Raw genomic sequence first — 16,660 nt, 5'->3', positions numbered from 1 at the left:
AAAAAAAAAAAAAAAAAAAAAAATTGGGGAGGTAGCTTAAAGAGCCTGGGTTCAAGCCTCAGTACTGGGGGGAAAAGCATTTATACTGCAGCACATAAACACAGCTAACTTCTGTGATCTTATTTATTTATTTATTTTGGTACCGGGGATCAAACTCCAGACCTTGGTCTTGCAAAGCAGGCGGTGGATCCACAGAGCTAAATACTAACTTCTGTGATTTTAAATGTGGTATCGTGGTCAGATCCATAGCTTGTGACCCCTGTAGCACATCCGGACCTTGATTGTGTATAACACCCACTTAATACCATTTGTACAGAAGAATCGCAGTGGACATGAATCACTGACTTAACTTCTTTGCGTGAGCGTGATGGCATTCTTTGGAGAACAGCGTCATGTGTCTGTCTGTCTCAGGGTGGCCTTGCTGTGCCCTGGGTCGGGACAGATCTTTCTCAGGGCTGCTAGGCAGTGGGGCAGATGGCTTGCTCGTACAGGGAAGCTCTGCTTGCCCGCGTGTTTCGATGACTGTGTCCACAAGTCTAGCTTCCTCTTGCCTGTGAGCCCGCTCTGCCCTTGTACCCCGGGCCACTGTCGCCCAGGCAGATCAAGCCCTGTGAAGATGCCTTGCCCATTCTCTGCTGTTGCTTCTTGGCTTGTTTTGGTTTCAGGGTCTGTTTGCTCTTCCCCACAGCCAGAAGTTATGAAACCATCAACCCTCAACGTCAACATAAATACCTGAAGAGCTCTTCTCTGATCTGTGTGCCAGCATCAAGTGCTTCCTCCTGTTCATTCTCTCTGCTTTTGCCTCCTGGGGCTTTGCATACGTATCTGCTTTCCTCGCTGGCTTTTTGATGCCAGCCTTTAGCTCCGCCTACACACACGGAGAGGGCTTCAGAGCAGCTTCCTGTGCTGTTTGAGGCCGGCTTGTTTTCCCGTCCTATTCATCCAGCAGATGGTTACGGCCTGCTCAGGGTTGCTGGGTGCCCTCTGACCACCTGGGACGAGTGCATCCTTTTTTTTCCTTTAAACTGTTTAATCGTTTTAACGTGTCCATGATGATACATATTCACGACATTTACACAGCTTGTATCACACCAAAATTGGCACATTATATCCATACACTGTTTTCGCAGTTTGCCTGAAATGTAAAGAAAATCCTTATAAAAGGATGAGGTTCTGTAACACATAATCTGTGCTGGCATCGTAAGCATCCTTCTCTTTTATCTTTTTATCCGAGATCATGAAATAGATGGTTCGCCCGCTGTTGCTTCCTCTGGTGTCTTGCCTGTCTCTTCTGCAGGGGAAATGTCTGAGATCCTTTCATCGACTTCACCATCAGTACTTCCCTGGTCACTGACCGTAGCTTCATCGTCCTCTTTCCTCCTGTTCCTCTGTCCTCTGTTTTGGCAATTTACGTGTGTCCTTCTCCCCTGTTATTCCATCTGTCAGAGCCGCGGACCAGAGAAGGACGCTATTGGCTGCTCTGTGCGTAGTTCTTCTCCAGTCCTTCCGGGTCGGCCGGAAGTGCTGTCATTAGCATGTGCAGAAAGAGTCCAGGATGTAGGTTGTTGGCAACAGGAACGTAATGAATCACCTGTCCACTCAGACTGCAGCAGTTTGGCAGCACTCAGCGTTTGGGCTTCTACGTTTTTGGTGCAGACTTCTAATTTGAGCAAGATTAGTGAAAAATTCCAGTGAATTTTTACGATCTGGGACGCTATATTTTAGAACTACCTGTCATAGACATCCTTGCAGGAAAACCAGCGCCGTGTGTCAGAGGCAGAAGAGGGAACATGGACGGAGGAAGGCCACGCCCTGGCCAGGGTGAGAACCGGGGTAGGGTGCACTCAGGTGCTGACAGAGAATTTGGGGTGTGTCTCAAAGAATGCACTGGAGGCAGCCATGTGGACAAGAAGGACATTCCAGTTGATAGAAAAAGTCTGCCAGAGTTGGACTTTGTAGCTGGTAGTGGAGTGTGGCCGCAGGGGTGGGGGTGATGGGAGGGGTGGGAGCTAGATATTGAAAGCTCTTTAGAGAAGCCTGAGGGAGCCCCAGGGGGACTTTAAGGGGGTCACGGACTGGCTCAGGACTGATTGTCACAGTATGAGTGATACTTTAGAAGGGGGCCGTGTTTGAGTGTTGCCCTGGGTAATGGGGTCTCTGAAGGGTTTCTAGGCTCTTGTGTGCTGCGAAGAATCGCATGTGGCACAAGACAGCAAGGAAAAAGCTGGAAAGTTTGTTGAGGTGTGACCCAGTGATGGCACGCTCAGAGTAAGCGGGCCCACGCCAGAGGTGAGAGAAATGGCACAAGTGCTGAGTATGTTGGGTGTATGAATTTAAAGTGTTGTGCCTGGTGGAGAGCGCCTCCCATCGGTCTCCTGGAGCATGACTGACAGCGTGATTAGCTAGTGTGCCCTTTCCCACAATGTGAGACGCCGCCCTTGTGCGTGAACCTTGAATGAGGTCCAAGTGAAGAAAGGCCAATGTATGTTTTTCCTGTAGGCCTGACAAGCATCCGTCCTGGATGCTAGGAGTGCTGCAAGGTGGGCCCAGGGGTCTTTGTCTTTCTTGTTTCTGCCTCTGGGTGGTAGATTTTAGGACAAAGGGTCAGGTTCCGGTGAGTGGAGGGGAGTGGTCTCGTAGCTCCAGTTGTGCTGTTTAGTAGAACGATTGGAGATTATGGGCATCAGGCAGTGACTTGGGTGTAGATGGTACAGGGGAAAGACTTACAGGATGGCTAGAGGTTAGTAACAACATGTAGAAAGCCTTAATGTAAATTTAACCTTCGTGACATCCACCTTATATTTTCAACAAGGTACCTAGATTTTCAAATTGTACTGTAGCTCAACTTTCAAAACTTTAGTTAATAGCGCTTTCTGCAGAATTAATTTTCTTAACTTGATCAACTCCTTTGATGTAGCACTAGGGGTAGAACCCAAGGCCTTCTCACTGAGCTGTGTCTCCCCAGCTCTTTTTTCTTTTGGTACCAGGGATCGAACTCATGACCTTGTGCTTTCGAGGCAGGCACAGTGCCACTGAGCTAAATCCCCATGCCTGATTAACTTCTTACTATTTTAGAGTTATTATTATTATTCTACTTAGTTCACTACTACTGTTTTTCTCCCACTGTATTTTTGCTTTTTGGTTCAGTCTGGTCTTAAACTCACTATGTAGCCTAGGTTGGCCTTGAATTTGCAGAGATCCTCCTGCCTCAGCCTCCTGAGTGCTTGGATTACAGGTATGCTCTACCATTGACTCCCCATTGCATCTTGGTCAGTTTCTGTATGTAACTTTACATTGAATGAAATTTCAATAGTTTTTGTATTTTTTTCCTTATATATTCTGGAAGAGAGGCTATGTTTTTAGGAAAAATTAGACAAATTACAATGAATGAAAAGAAAGTTTATTCATGTTTATGCAACACTCTATAATCATTTCTTGAAAAGGCAGCAAAGAAAGGTAATATTAATCTCATTTTAAAGTGAGGATAATAGTTTTGGACAGCTAAAAGAAAATCTATGTGCAAAAAAGAGCCTGAAAAACTATTTCAATGCAGCTTTAATTGAAGAGTAGAATGTTTAATGGGACTCTATGAAGATAATGTCATCCTATATTACTGATTTCAGCTTCAAGAGAGAGGGCAGGGTAAAATGCAAATTAAAAATAAATTAAGAGCAGATGTTGAAAAATACCTTTCATTTAGGGAATAATTAAATTGTGGAAAGGTCATTGGAGTTTAGTCAATAAAGCTGGGATGCTCAGAAAGCATAATTTTTCAGCAAACAGATGCTCTGCAGTGGCAGTTTTAGGACTGAGAGAAAGAAGAGGCTGGTTTTGCTGTGCTGTCTTAAGTTTTATGTTTCAAATTCTTATATTAAGCAGAGTAACTTTAGTATTATTATTTTTTGGGGGGGGTACCAGGGATTGAATTTAGGTCCTTGCACTTGCAAGGCAGGTGGCAGCAGCACTGAGCTAAATCCCGGCCCCTCAGCAGACTGACTTTAAATTCCGTGGTGTGAGCTGGTACTCCAGAAGTGGTGGTTCCCTTAACTTTCATTTTTTCTTTTTGAGACAGGGTCTCACTATGTGTTCAGGCTGAACTCACTCCAGCCTAGGCTCTGCCTCCCAAGTGCTGAGATTACAGATCAGCACCACCAAGCCTGGCCATTCCTTAACATTTAGGGAAATACACAGGGTCTCATTTGAAAGCTCTTGCAAGCTTCCTTAGGTTGCATGTTATTGATGCCCAAGTCTTTGGTTTGGGACCCTGATCTCACGGCATGACAGGCAGGTGGATGCATGCAGTGTGAATGAGACACAAGCCTGGCTATCAAGTGTGTGTTGCTTCGACTGGGCAGCTACACCGGATTTTAAGAAAACAAAGGAAGCACCAGCCATAACCAGTTATCTCCAGGAGCCTCAGGAAGGGCGTCTTGGAAGTGGATTGTATGAACTGGATCTGAAGAATGAGTGCAAGGTAGAGAAAGGGTGGGAGTGTTAGGGGAGAGGAAATCGGCGGTGGCTCAGAGTTTTGCAGGCAAGAATTATGACTTACTCCCTTTGGCAATGCTGGAGAATTAAGCTGAGACCAGCGAGTGAAGACTGGGGTGTGGGGATCCGGTGCTGAGAGGGTCATGAGGAACCTCCACAAGGATTCAGACGCTGAAAAAGTTTTCTTAAAATCTTGGATTATTCTATCTACTTTTTGTTTTTGTTTTTGTCTTTTTGAGACAGGGTCTCACTATGTAGTTGAGACTGACCTGGAACTCACTATGTAGCCCAGGCTGGTCTCCAACTCACAGCGATCCTCCTGCCTCAGCCTCCCGAATGCTGGGATGACAGGTGTGCGCCACCACGCCCGGCTTATTCTGTCTACTTAAATAAAGGAAATGTTTTATCAGATACACACGTGCCCTCTCTGGACATTTATCAGCTATTTATATTTGGACATGTTTGCTGTAGGCCATACTTCTAAGAGCTAATTGCAACAGCATAAATTAATCTCAAAACAACTTTTAAAAGCCAGATGTGGTGGTGCACACTTGAAATATCAGGACTCGGGAGGCTGAGGCAGGAGGATTGTCATGAGTTCCAGGCCAGCCTGGGTTAACACAGTGAGCTCAACACTCGCCTAACCTTACCCTGACTCAAAAAATCAAAATCAAAACAAAACAATTTGAGTAGAAACACAAATCAAGTTGCACAGTGTATTGAGTGGTATCCTATAGATGCACAGTCCAAGTACTCTGCTGAAATGACTGCGCTGCTTATATATTCATAAGTAGCAAAATATAAACAATGTTCATGGAAATTGTAGACACTGCATTAAAGAGGGTGAGGATTTCTCTGGAGTAGTGAGAGAGGAAGGAGGGCCTTCCACTACATAGTACCTGAAACAAGTAAGAAAATCTACGAAGCTGGATAATGACTGTCAGACCCTTGGAAGAAGAATCGGAGAGCTGTGTGTGCTTGAGAGCCGTCCCTACAGGAACGAGGAGGAAGGACTGGTGACGAAGTAGAGGCTGCTTGGTGGGGTCTGGTCTGGCTCCAGCACGGAGAGGGAGGGCTGGGTTTTGGTGCCCGATGAGACAAGACCAGGGCCCTGGGGCCCTGCTAGTGGCTGTTGCAGCGGAGAGTGCTGGAGGCCCAAACCCAGGCAGAGGCTGTGGGGAGGGAGAGGGGGAGAGTCGTGTCTCAGAAGCCGACAAAAGCCCTCCTGATTTTGCTAGGTTTAGGGTGAGTAGACGCAAAATTTTGAAGGACAAATTTGGGCTAATGTTTGACCCAGTTTTGCATATAATGAATTTTTATTTGTTGATGAATCTTCCCTTTTGTTGCTAAAAGTGGAAAATAATCAGACATAAATTACTAATTAACAATCTGGTTCAGATCTTATTTTTTTAATTAATGCAACCCATGCTTCATCAAGCGTCAGTGGGGTGAGTAACCCGGTGCTCTTTTTTTTTTTCTGACATCAAAGAAAATTTCACCAAATAATTTTGCGCACTTGACATCACCACCTTTCCCGTGGCTTCTTTTCCCCACCCCTCAGTCCTGGGATGGCAGTGAGATGTCCCTTCCTTTCTCACCACGCTGTGTCATTTCTTAGTGACTTCAGCTCTCGAGTCACTGTCACGCTCCAGGCGTTGCTGTCATTTCAGTGGTGCCGGTAGAGAGGCAGACAAGCCCTCCATCTCCATGCCATCTTCATTTCAGGAGCTTTTCTGTCTCGTCATCGGGGCTGCCCCTCGGGTCTGTCCCAGACCACACCGTCATTCTGCACAGTCTGAATTCCGGGTGTCCCACTTTCTGCCCACTGTGTCTTCTGTTTTTCGCTCGCTTCTGTTTGTGACTCCAGCCATCTCTGCCTCCACTGAGGTCTCAGCCATCGAGTCTATGGCCGTCGTGCTGTTTGTTCTTCAGCCTCGTGTCCTGTCTTGACTCTTCACTTAGATTCTTGTGTCAGTCAGCCCATCTCCCATGTCTGCTTGTCCCTTGTCCTTCTTGCTCCATCGAAGCTGTGCCAAACTCCATCTCTTGTTAGATCCAGTCCTTGTCCTCTGTCCGAGTTTCCTGCAGAGGAGCAGGGCTGGAGTAAAACACCGTCCTAAGACGCAGTACAGCTCAGGATCACAGGGGGAGGGGCCCTTCATGCTGCTTGCTGTCATAGAGGATTCCTTCATACTCCCTCCTCTCTCCCGAAACATTCACCCCTTCTTCCCCCTCCTGACGCTCAGCCCATGATGCTGCCCACTGTTGTCTGAAGAAAATGGAAGCAAACTGAAGTGGGGTCTGCATGCCCCCCCACCACATCCATCTCTGCCGCTGTGTCTGTCTCAGCTGGATGTGAGGTGAAGCCCCAGGGTCACTAACATAGTGCACGCGCTGTGCCTTCCTCCTCCTTACTCAGTGATGTTTCCCTTCTCTCCCTGTCTCCCCATTAGCCGATCTCCTTCCTTTCATCAGCTCCCAAATGCACTTTGTTTTTCTTTTTCTAGCGGAACTTCAGTCTTGAGCTTTTGCCTTTCCAGCTACAGCCTATTTCTCTGCTTCCCTTGATGAAAGAGTTCCTCCAGTGTTTTGCATGCCAGCGATTGCAATTCCTCTCCTCTCTCGTGTCTTAAAACCACTCGAGTTAGGTGTAGCCCCTACTGGTCCACCAAACCACTCGGGCACGTCCCTTCAGATCTCCACATTGGGAATCCCAGTGCCCAGTCTAAGTGCTCAGCTCGCTTGGGCCCTCAGTAGATCGACCAGGTTGATCCTTCCCCCTCGGGGCACACTTGCTTCATGCGTTCCCTGGGACATACCACATGCTCCTGCTTTCCCTCCTGCTCTCTTTCTTTGCAGTATGGAGTTGAACGCAGGGCTTTAAGCATGTTAGACAAGCACTCTACTACTAAGCTCCATCCCCAACCCTTTTCACTTTTTACTTTGAGAGAGGCTTTCACTAAATGGCCCAGGCTGGCCTTAAACTTGCAGTCCTCCTGCCTCAGCCTCCCAAGTAGCTAGACTGATGCATGAGCCACCTTGCCAGGTTCGCTTTTCTTTTTTCCTGATTCTTCCTCTTAGTGTTGGAGGGCTGCGATGCAGTCCTTGGCCTTTGTCTCTTATCATCACTCACTTGCTTTGCCACCTCGCCGGTCTTCAGTCTTTAATCCTCCCCAAACGCTGGACTCAGTTTCTTTGTGGTCTGGAGGTCCTACCTTGAACTTCATACTTACATTCCAGCTGTCTTCTCAGCCTCCCTACCTGGAGGTCCAGATCTGCAAACACGCACTCTCCATCTCCCCTTCACCCACAGCGGATCCCAGTCTTGCCTCTGTCTAATAAAGGCAACCTGACTCTTTCAGCTTCTCAGTCGTCCTTGTAGTCTTTTCTTTCTCCTCTTGTACCCTCATCTGCTATGTTACCATCTTTACTACTGCTTCTTCCCAGACCCAGGCCACCATCTCTGTTGCCTGGATTTCTGCATTCGTCTTTTAACTGATGTCCTTGCTTCTGCCCTCGGCCAATGCCATCCTTTGGCTCTGTCCCCCCAAATTTCGTGTGTTAGAAACCTAAACCCCGAATTCACGCTATAGTGGTATTTTGAGGAGGGATTTTTGGGAGGTGATTTGGTCAGGAGGATTCCACCCTCCTGAATGGATTCATGCGCTTCCCGGTTAGTGGATTATGGAGGGTGTGGCTTGGTTATAGTGAGCTCACTTTCCACACTTTGTCTCTTCAAGCTCTGTTTGGCACACTTGCTTGGTCTCCAAAAATGGTGCCAGAGCCCTGTGCCATGTTAGGATGTGGCAAGAAAGTCCGAAATGAATGTTCTTTCTTTATAAACTAACAAGACTCAGGTATTCTAACACAGCAACAGAAAAGAGACTGAGACAGCCCACCAAGGCTGGTCTCAACCTAGCTGCACAGCGATCTTCGTTAAAGCGGATGTAGTCCATACTACCCTAGGGTTGCCACTCCACAGCGACTCCCCACTGTACTTACACAAAGAGCTAAAGACCTTTTGGGTGACTGTGGGGCCAAGGTGACCCTGCCTGGCTTCCCCTCATCTTACTCCTGTGTGCTCATTGTGTCCTGTGGGCATCTTCGAGGTCCAGGATTCCGACTGGGAGCTCTTCGAGCAGCCTCCCATCTGTGTGACTGACTCCTGCCTCTCGGAGACCTGCCTGACCACCGGTTACCACAGCACCTCCCACCCACTCTGCATGGCTTTCTCTTTTTGCAGACCACTTCTTCTCTGACAGCCCTATTACTGATTTGTTGTGCGTGCTGCCAACTCTTCCTGATGGAGTGGAAAGCGTACGAGGGGCCAGGTGTTTTGTCTGGGCTGAATTGCATGTAATCTAGAACAGTGCCTGGTACATAGTGTATGCTTGATAAATACATGTTGAGTGAACGAACGAATTGAATTCTTTATCGCTTTCAACAAGTATGCATTGCTGGAGACGTTCAGTTCAATCCCGAGTGCATCTTTATTGTATTGATTGGTTTGCTCCATGCCAATCTTTGACCATGTTTCCCGAGTGCTGATGACAGAGGCCTTGGTGTTGTTTCCAGACACGAAACAAGAAGACTGAAGTCAGAGTAAAGCAGCTGTGCCTCAGTGTGTGGTTGAGAACTGTCTTTTCTTTTTCAAGATTGTCCTTTATTCTGTGATTGTATTAGGTTATTTTTGGCATAAAATGCTCATTTAATGAGGTGGTGATGATAGATGTGAGATAAATATGAAAATTCTACTTGGGAAGCTTTCTTCAAAGAACTAAGTACTCAGAAAGGGAGTGTAGATAGTTTTTTTTTTTTTTTTTTTTTTTTTTTTAAAAAAAATCGAGTGTTAGAAGGGAGGTTTTGTATTTTTTTTGTTTTTTTTTTTTTTTTTGTAGAAAATTTATTGGGAAGAGGAACGGGGAATAAGAATAGCTCCTGAGAGACAGGAGAGGTTCCAAATGGGTTGCCCTAGATAGGGTCTTAGAAGATGTGACCACTTCATGTGATTTTTATTTTTAATTTTTTTGCCTTGGAAGTCGTTCCACAAATGAGGCCCATTTTAGGATTGTGACAATCTGGCAGGCAGAATATGGCTTCCTATACAGCAAGATTTGGGGGAGTTGACAGTGGCAGGCAGGTAGGCCATCCCAGTTTGAGGGCATTCAGGTTTATTGGGACATAACTTACAATCACTCCATTAGTCGCTAAGTTCTCAGAAGCCTGTTCTGTTAAAGAGAGTTTACTTTAATGTCAGAAAAGAGCTAGGTTCTCTCTCAGTTTTGCTCTGCAAAGAGTAACCAGCCGTGTGACCTTGGATAAGTCACTCAGTCCCTCTGCAGGGTTAATGGGGTTTTTTGTGAGGTCAGGAGTGGGGACCAGATGGCCCCCCCAGTGATCACCATGTAAGCTCTGGAAGACCAGATTGCTGATGTGTAATCGTGAAGCAGTGTCTGGGAAGGGCTCGGTTCTGTTGCCTTCTTCCTCTTCATCTCTGGGGTTTCTCTTTGGTCTGCAGTGATCTGGTAGCCTTCCCAAATATTCTGTGCACTTGGGATCTTGCCAGTGTTACTGCTACTTGAGTTATAGAAGGGGTTATATGATGGCATTTGGGATAAGAGTGTTATCTCTAAATTGGGTTTGGTACGGGGTACAGCATATTATTTTACACATTATTGAAAAAAGAAGAGTAAGAAGTAACCTTTTTCTTTTTCCTTAGCACTGTCTTGGGAAGGTATTGTAGGAAGTGGTTCAGAGCAGGGTCAAGTGGTGTGGGCTAGAATTCAGTCACGGCCACCTCCCAGCAGTGTGAACTTGGGGAAATTGCTCCGTGCCTCAGTTTCCTGTCAATAAAGGGGGGATAGTAATAGCAACTGCAGCTTAGATTTTAAAAATTTAATGAATTGATATATGTGAAGCAATCTGGTACCTAGAGGCACTTGATAAATGTTAGCTATTCTGTCACACAAATACTCCCTATAGTGTGGGTGCTTGTTCTAATTTTTTAAAATAAGCATGTAAAAAAATTTAATCATATTGCACAAGTAAAACTTGTGGTTCTGTTTTTAAATACACCCAGAAATTTTTGTTTTGTTTTTGCTTTTTTTTTTTTTCAATGAGAAGTCCTTCTATGAAGCCTTTTTAGGTCATTTTGTAAACTTTCGGTTGCTATGATTAATTCACATGTGGAATTCTTTTAATTTTCTTCTGTGTTATTTATTGATAAGTTTTTTTCTGTTAGAATATTTGAAAATGCAACTGTGCACGATACAATGTCTGTCTTCCTCCTCCTCTTCTTCCTCTCCCCCCCTTTCCCTCTCTCTCCCCTTGCCAAATCTTTTTTCACAAGCATTTTATTTGGATCATTTGCACATGTATTGGAGAGGGACGAAGTGGGTGTTCTCAAGAAGCTTTAGAATACAGCGCCTCAGGTCGCAGCCAAAGTTGATCTCTCTTTGAGAGATCAGTCAGTGGCTGCTGCACAGTGGGTGAGTGGCTCCGGTCCCCGTGGTCTGTCAGGGAACTTGGTCCTTCATCTCCGTTCCTCTGTGTTGTCTCTGTGGTTCACGCTGCTCGTTCAACTCCGCGTCCAAGGTGCCGGCCAAGGAGAGGGTGAGGTCGAGGTCGGGAAGTAAAAACTGTGCCGTTTCCTTTTGCCGAGCCTGTGATTCAGCGGTTGCAGTTGCCGTTCCTTCTCGCATCTCACCGACTGTAGCTGAGTCGTGTGGCCTCATCCAGGTGCAGAAATGTGGTTTGTGGTGAGCAGGCCGTGGGCTCAGCTGAAGCTATGCTGGGTGGGGCAGAGGGTCGGATTCCTAACACTAACAGATAATTACAAATAAATTCTGTAACAACGTTGTGGGCCAGGCTTGAATTTGGAATTCTGCAATTCCGTAGAGTTCTGTGCCAGCACACGGCGGCAGGGATAGGTGCCCTGGCTCCCAGCTTGCAGAGTCCTATTGGTCTCCCCATCCTGGCTCCACTCTGCACCGAGAGGGCTTGTGGTCACCTGCTCAGACATCCAGGGTCTCCTTCCCTAAACGCTCACAATAGCAGCAGCAGCAGCAGCAGCAGCAGCAGCAGAGGTCCATCCTCGCGAGGGCTGTGAGCTCAGCGCTCATCTGATCGGAGCTCATGGAGATCCGAGGCCCCTGGAGCTGAATGGCTCTGGACACGCCTGTCCCTGGGCCCTATGATCTCTCCATCCCGTGGGTCGCTGTGCCATGGAAGGTGGTCAGGGGAGGTGCTCTCAGATGCAAGGGTTGACAGGGTCCTTCTTGTCTAGGACTGAGGGTGATCCTGGAAAGATGATCATTATTACATCAGTTCAGATCTCCACTTTCTCCTGTTTCCACTTCACTACCATTCATAATGCACAAATCATACATGTAATCCACTCAAAGTAGAGTGGCTTTGAAATGAAATGGAGTCTCTTTTTTCTGGGGATCGAAGTCGGGACCTTGTGCTTGCAAGGCAGGCAGTGGCACCACTGAGCTAAATCCCTGGCTGGAGTGTCCTTCTAATGGATGCCGAGGGCGGGAGGAACAGGGAAGAAGGCTGGAGAGTATTCACTTATTTAGCTTAAGATTTTCAACAGCTTAAAAAAGAAAACAAAACCTCGGAGTGGCCCTTGTGATTTCATGGCGGTTTGCCCAGACTAGAGGGAGCCAGTGTCTGGGGATGAACACTAGATCCACTCTGAATTCAAGAAATAAAAAGTGATCGAACAAGTCTTAAGAATATGGCAACTGAAGGCCCGTGGTGCCCTCTCTGCAAGGCCAGCCTGGACCCAGGACACAGATTCTAATCTGTCCAAGGGCAGAGCCTCTGGCACACTGAGATCATGACAGTTTGCTGAGAGCGAGTTTCTGATGTCTAGTGCATGTAACTCTTCCTGGTTGACCTGTAAGTGCTGTCTCTTTCAATTTGGGGTCATGACCCAAAGTCTTAATCCTTTATCTAAAACCCCTGGAACCAGGGTTGGGGGGTAAGCTCAGTGGTAAAGTTCTTCCCCTACACGTGCAAGGGCCTGGATTTGATCCCCAGCACTGCAAAAACAAAAACAAGGGCGGGTATTGTAGTGCACCCACTGTGGGTTCCAGGCCAGCCTGGGCTACGTAGTGAGGTCCCGTCTCAAACAAAACAAAAACCTTGGAACCAGGTGTGCTTTTCTTTTTTTCCATTTACAAAAGGTTGTGATACATATTACCATATAGCGTGTAATAGCGTATTTCCCTGGAGAGTGTGGAGCAGCACCCTAAAAGTTAATGTACTAATATTTCTGCATCAAAATGTATGAGTATTTGCACTAAGTGGGACACAAACGAGGTTATTATAAAAAGCATCAGATCAGCTCAGGCCGTGTTTTGTTGCCAAATGGGTTATGAAAAAAACCCCTTTGGTTACAAGAGCTTTCCAGATCCTGGCGTTGGGAGGAGGGATTGTGCGTCTGTAGCCGTGACTGCTTTTTCAGTGTTTCCTTGACACTGCCTAACATATATTGTGTTGGGAGTGCTCAAAACAGACTCAGGAAGAAGACATGTTATTACCCATATTATTTTTATTTATTTATTTTTGGTGTTTTTGGTTTTTTAGACAGGATCTCGCTATGTAGTTAAAGCTGGTCTTCGACTCACGATGTAGGTCAGACTGGCCTCGAACTCGTGGCAGTGTTCCTGCCTCAGCCCAGAGCTGGGATTATGCGTGTGTATCACTGTGGCTAATTGTTTTTGTTTTTGTTTTTTTTAACAGATAAAGAAACTGAGGTTTAGTGAGGTCTGATGAGTTCCATCCATTGTTTCTCTGCAAAGGAAGACTGAGAGCTCAGGCCTGGGCACTTCCTGTGTTACAAAAAGTTGTTAATTTGCTTGTCTGAAACTTTGGAACAGAAGCCTGCTTTGCAGAAAGCCATTTCACATTTATTGGTCGTAGAGGAAAGACCATGGAGCTGTAGAGTGCATTGTTTCTCAGGAAGTGCAGGCCGGGAAGTGGGTCCTCTGCTTGCCTGTAGACTGCCCTCTTGCTACTGCTTCATGGTGCTCCAGGCCTGGCAGGGGCAGGGGGTCGGGGTGCTGCTGGCTGTGTAGGCAGCTGTATGGGGAGACGGGGGAAGAGGGGAATGGTCATGTGCAGGGAGAGGGAGCTGGCTTCGGGCTGAGATCTGCACAGCAGCTGGGGCAGAGCCGTCTCCAGATGCTTGTTGCTCCTCTCCCGGGGCAGCTGCTGTTAAGTGGTGCTGTTCTTTGCAGTGTTTTGCTTTTGTGAGCGTGAGGTACGGCAGCCCTTTGGGTGGTCTTGTGGACTGGGCCCCGGTGGACACACTGCTTAGTGTTCTCTCTTCTGTGCCACTGTGGTGGCTGGGATAGGAGGAATCCACCTGTGAAGCTCTTTATACAACATGGAGGCCTGGGGATGGTTGGGGATCTGGTGGAATCTCATTTGATAGTGAGGGTGTCGTAGCTGTGTGAGCCGCTGAAGGTCGTCTCAGACGGTGGCTATGGCTCTGTTGCTGTCCTGGGAGGGAGGGACTGTTCCTTGCCTTCCCTCTGCTGAGGTGGAAGAGAGAGCAAAGGGATTTCTGGATGTATTTCCCAGTGTCTCATTCTTTATTACGTCTTCGTCTTCACTTAGATGAAAAGTGGATAGACCAAGGCGAGTACCACGAGGAGGGGTTAAAAAGAAAGGAAAGGCAGGGACGGAAAAAGGGCCGGAAGGAAGGGAGGAAAAAAGGAAGGGTCATTTCCATCAGGGGCTGGGGCCTAGCTCAGTGGTACAGTGAGTGAGAGCTTGGCGAGGTGGTGAGAGGCCTGGATTGGATCCCCAGCACCACACACACGCTAGCCTGATAGTGGTTCCTATGTGGACACACGTGGCATTTGGGGGTGCTTCTTGGCCCTTTGACTAAGTGTATGTGGTCCCGTCACAGGGCCGGGTTTGTTGCCGTGTGAGTTGGGAAAGAGTCCTGGTGAAAGGATGCGCCAGAAAGTAGACGGCTCGGTCAGTGTACCCGTCTCCCAGTCGCTTTGTTTGCAGCATCTTCTTTTACATTACCTCCGCTTAAAGTTAAACGTAAGCTGTTAAACTTTTACTTCGACTAAAGTTCGGGTCCAGGAGTCTTAGCCAGAGTCAGTTTTTTTTTTTTTTTTAACAGGAAGTATCTGGATGGACATTAACTTTTAAAATTGTAACCAGTTAGTTACGCCATAAAACCTAGCAATGTGTGAACTGATTGCCGGCTAAATCCAGAGCACATGAGGAAAATTAATTTTACATGGAGAAAATACTTCCTAAAAACACAGAGGCAGGCAGAGAGCTAAGTGTGTGTGTTGAGCCTTTTCGAGTATTGTGTTTCATTTGCTCCCCACCCTACTTCTGTAGGGAACATAGACTTGTTTCTGTCTCACAGGTAGGAAGCAACTCAGTTTCTCTTAACGTTTAGAACACTCACACCGCTCTCTGTTCCAAATTCTTAGAGACAGTCAAGGAAGAAGTAAGATTTGGGGAAAAAAAAGGCAGAGAAGGAAAGAAATGTGATGACTGACGATGAAATTCCGCCTGCCTGACGTGGGGCGCCCTGTCCCCTTGTTACACGTGGGAGGCAGAGATGCTCAGTGTGTCACAGAGATGCTCAGTGTGTCACAGCAGGCACAGCACCAAGAGCAGCGGTGACTCACAAGGCTGACGCTGTCCATACATTTTCAAAAACGCATTTGCTAAAGCGAGGGAAGGTTTTTATAATTCCTGGTCTGGAAGTTCCCTGAAACCTTTTCCCTTGGAACCTCATAAATGGGACGGAGAACGACACAGTCGGCTACTTCATCCACTGAGTGACATCAGGATTAGGAGAACTCTGACTTGTGGCAGAGCAAGCCAGGAGCAAGTAAATGAAGTCATTAAAAAAGAGTAGAGATGACCGGAAGTTTCCGGTGATTTGCTTTGATCTAGGAGCAAATTTAATTTTTTTTTTCTGGTGTTGATAAATTGCCAAGTTGCTGCAATAGGAAGATAAGATCTGCTTTTACTTCTTATAAATTCACTTTTCAAAGTAGTTCTCAGACTTTCCTATCAAGGAACCCTTTGATGTCTGATCAGGTCTCAGTACTTGTTCCACAGTGCTGTGTAAACTTCTCCTGCGTTCAGTAAATCTTAGTGTAGCATTCTTTCTGGGCTTTCTCTCTTCTGTCCTCTCTCTTCCTAGAAATAGTTTCCAGATGGGATTTTCTTTTGACAAACCTCAAATCTGTCTGTGTTACCATTTGTTTGACTTATTATCTCTTTTCTGAGCTTCATGTTGGCTCAGGTATTCTGCTTAAAGGATTTGAAAAAATACTCTGTAATACATACTGAAAATCCTTGATCGCCCTCAGGAGCCTGCCGGGTAACACTGTTAGGGATGCATTGCTGTGAATTTCTCTCTGATGCCAAATTCTTTAAGGAAACATTTTCCCTCAGTGTTTTCTTTCTTTCTTGCTCCTATAGTTTTATTTAGGAGATACCAAGTAATTAAGTACTGTCAGTTTAGTTCCCTTAGGATGTCTATTGAAAAGACACACAAGCTTATTTGAAAAACTGTGGATTAAAATAAAATTTTATAACATATAGTTAGTTTTTTTTTCTCTGTCTTACTAGTCTCATATTTTTCCTAGTTGGGCTACATGAGTTTCACCCTTTTGTTGTCATGGCCCCCTGTCACATGCCTGTCTGTCAGGCTGCTGGGTTGTGGGCAGGTTTGCCCTTGGAATGGCCATGCGAGGATTTCAGTATTGAGGATTTCAGTATTTGCGTGCTGGCTTTTTGCCGAAGAATTTGACACTTGGATTTGTTGTTGCTCCTCAGAATAACCTGTTTGACTTACCTTCCTTCTGCTTCCTATCTTCAAGATCAGTTCTGTAAACAAAGGAGGCCAGGAGCTTTTCGCTTAGAATTTTTATACCATAGGATTTATTTGAAACCTGGGGTGTCTCTATTTTCAATGTTTATTTGTTTGTTTGTTTTGGTTTGGTGTTTTGAGACACGGTCAGTCTCACTATGTAGTTGAGACTGACCTGGAACTCACTACATAGCCCAGGCTGGTCTCAAACTCACAGCGATCCTCCTGCCTCAGCCTCCCAAGTGCTGGGATTACAGGCATGTGCCATCATGCCCAGCTATTTTCTTTCTCTTTTCTTTTTTT

At 46.4% G+C, this 16,660-nt stretch overlaps 1 protein-coding gene across 2 annotated transcripts in view; it reads left to right on the top strand.

Annotated features, from left to right (window-relative positions):
* Positions 1-16,660, top strand: part of Utrn (utrophin) — a 479,533-nt gene that overhangs the window by 15,505 nt on the left and 447,368 nt on the right. Inside the window, exon 1 of one of the 2 annotated variants that reach the window (XM_010626631.2) lies at positions 1,561-1,821. The exons of the other annotated variant lie outside the window; for it this stretch is intronic. Coding sequence (XP_010624933.1) covers positions 1,791-1,821 — 31 coding nt within the window. The 5' untranslated portion in view covers positions 1,561-1,790. Of the gene's footprint in view, positions 1-1,560; positions 1,822-16,660 lie in introns of those variants that run through there. 2 annotated transcript variants of the gene reach the window in all.

The sequence above is a fragment of the Fukomys damarensis genome, unplaced genomic scaffold, assembly GCF_012274545.1.
Source record: "Fukomys damarensis isolate Sample0158 unplaced genomic scaffold, DMR_v1.0_HiC HiC_scaffold_14, whole genome shotgun sequence".
In the NCBI taxonomy this organism is placed as follows: domain Eukaryota; kingdom Metazoa; phylum Chordata; class Mammalia; order Rodentia; family Bathyergidae; genus Fukomys; species Fukomys damarensis.
This window is presented reverse-complemented; position numbering and strand designations above follow the sequence as displayed.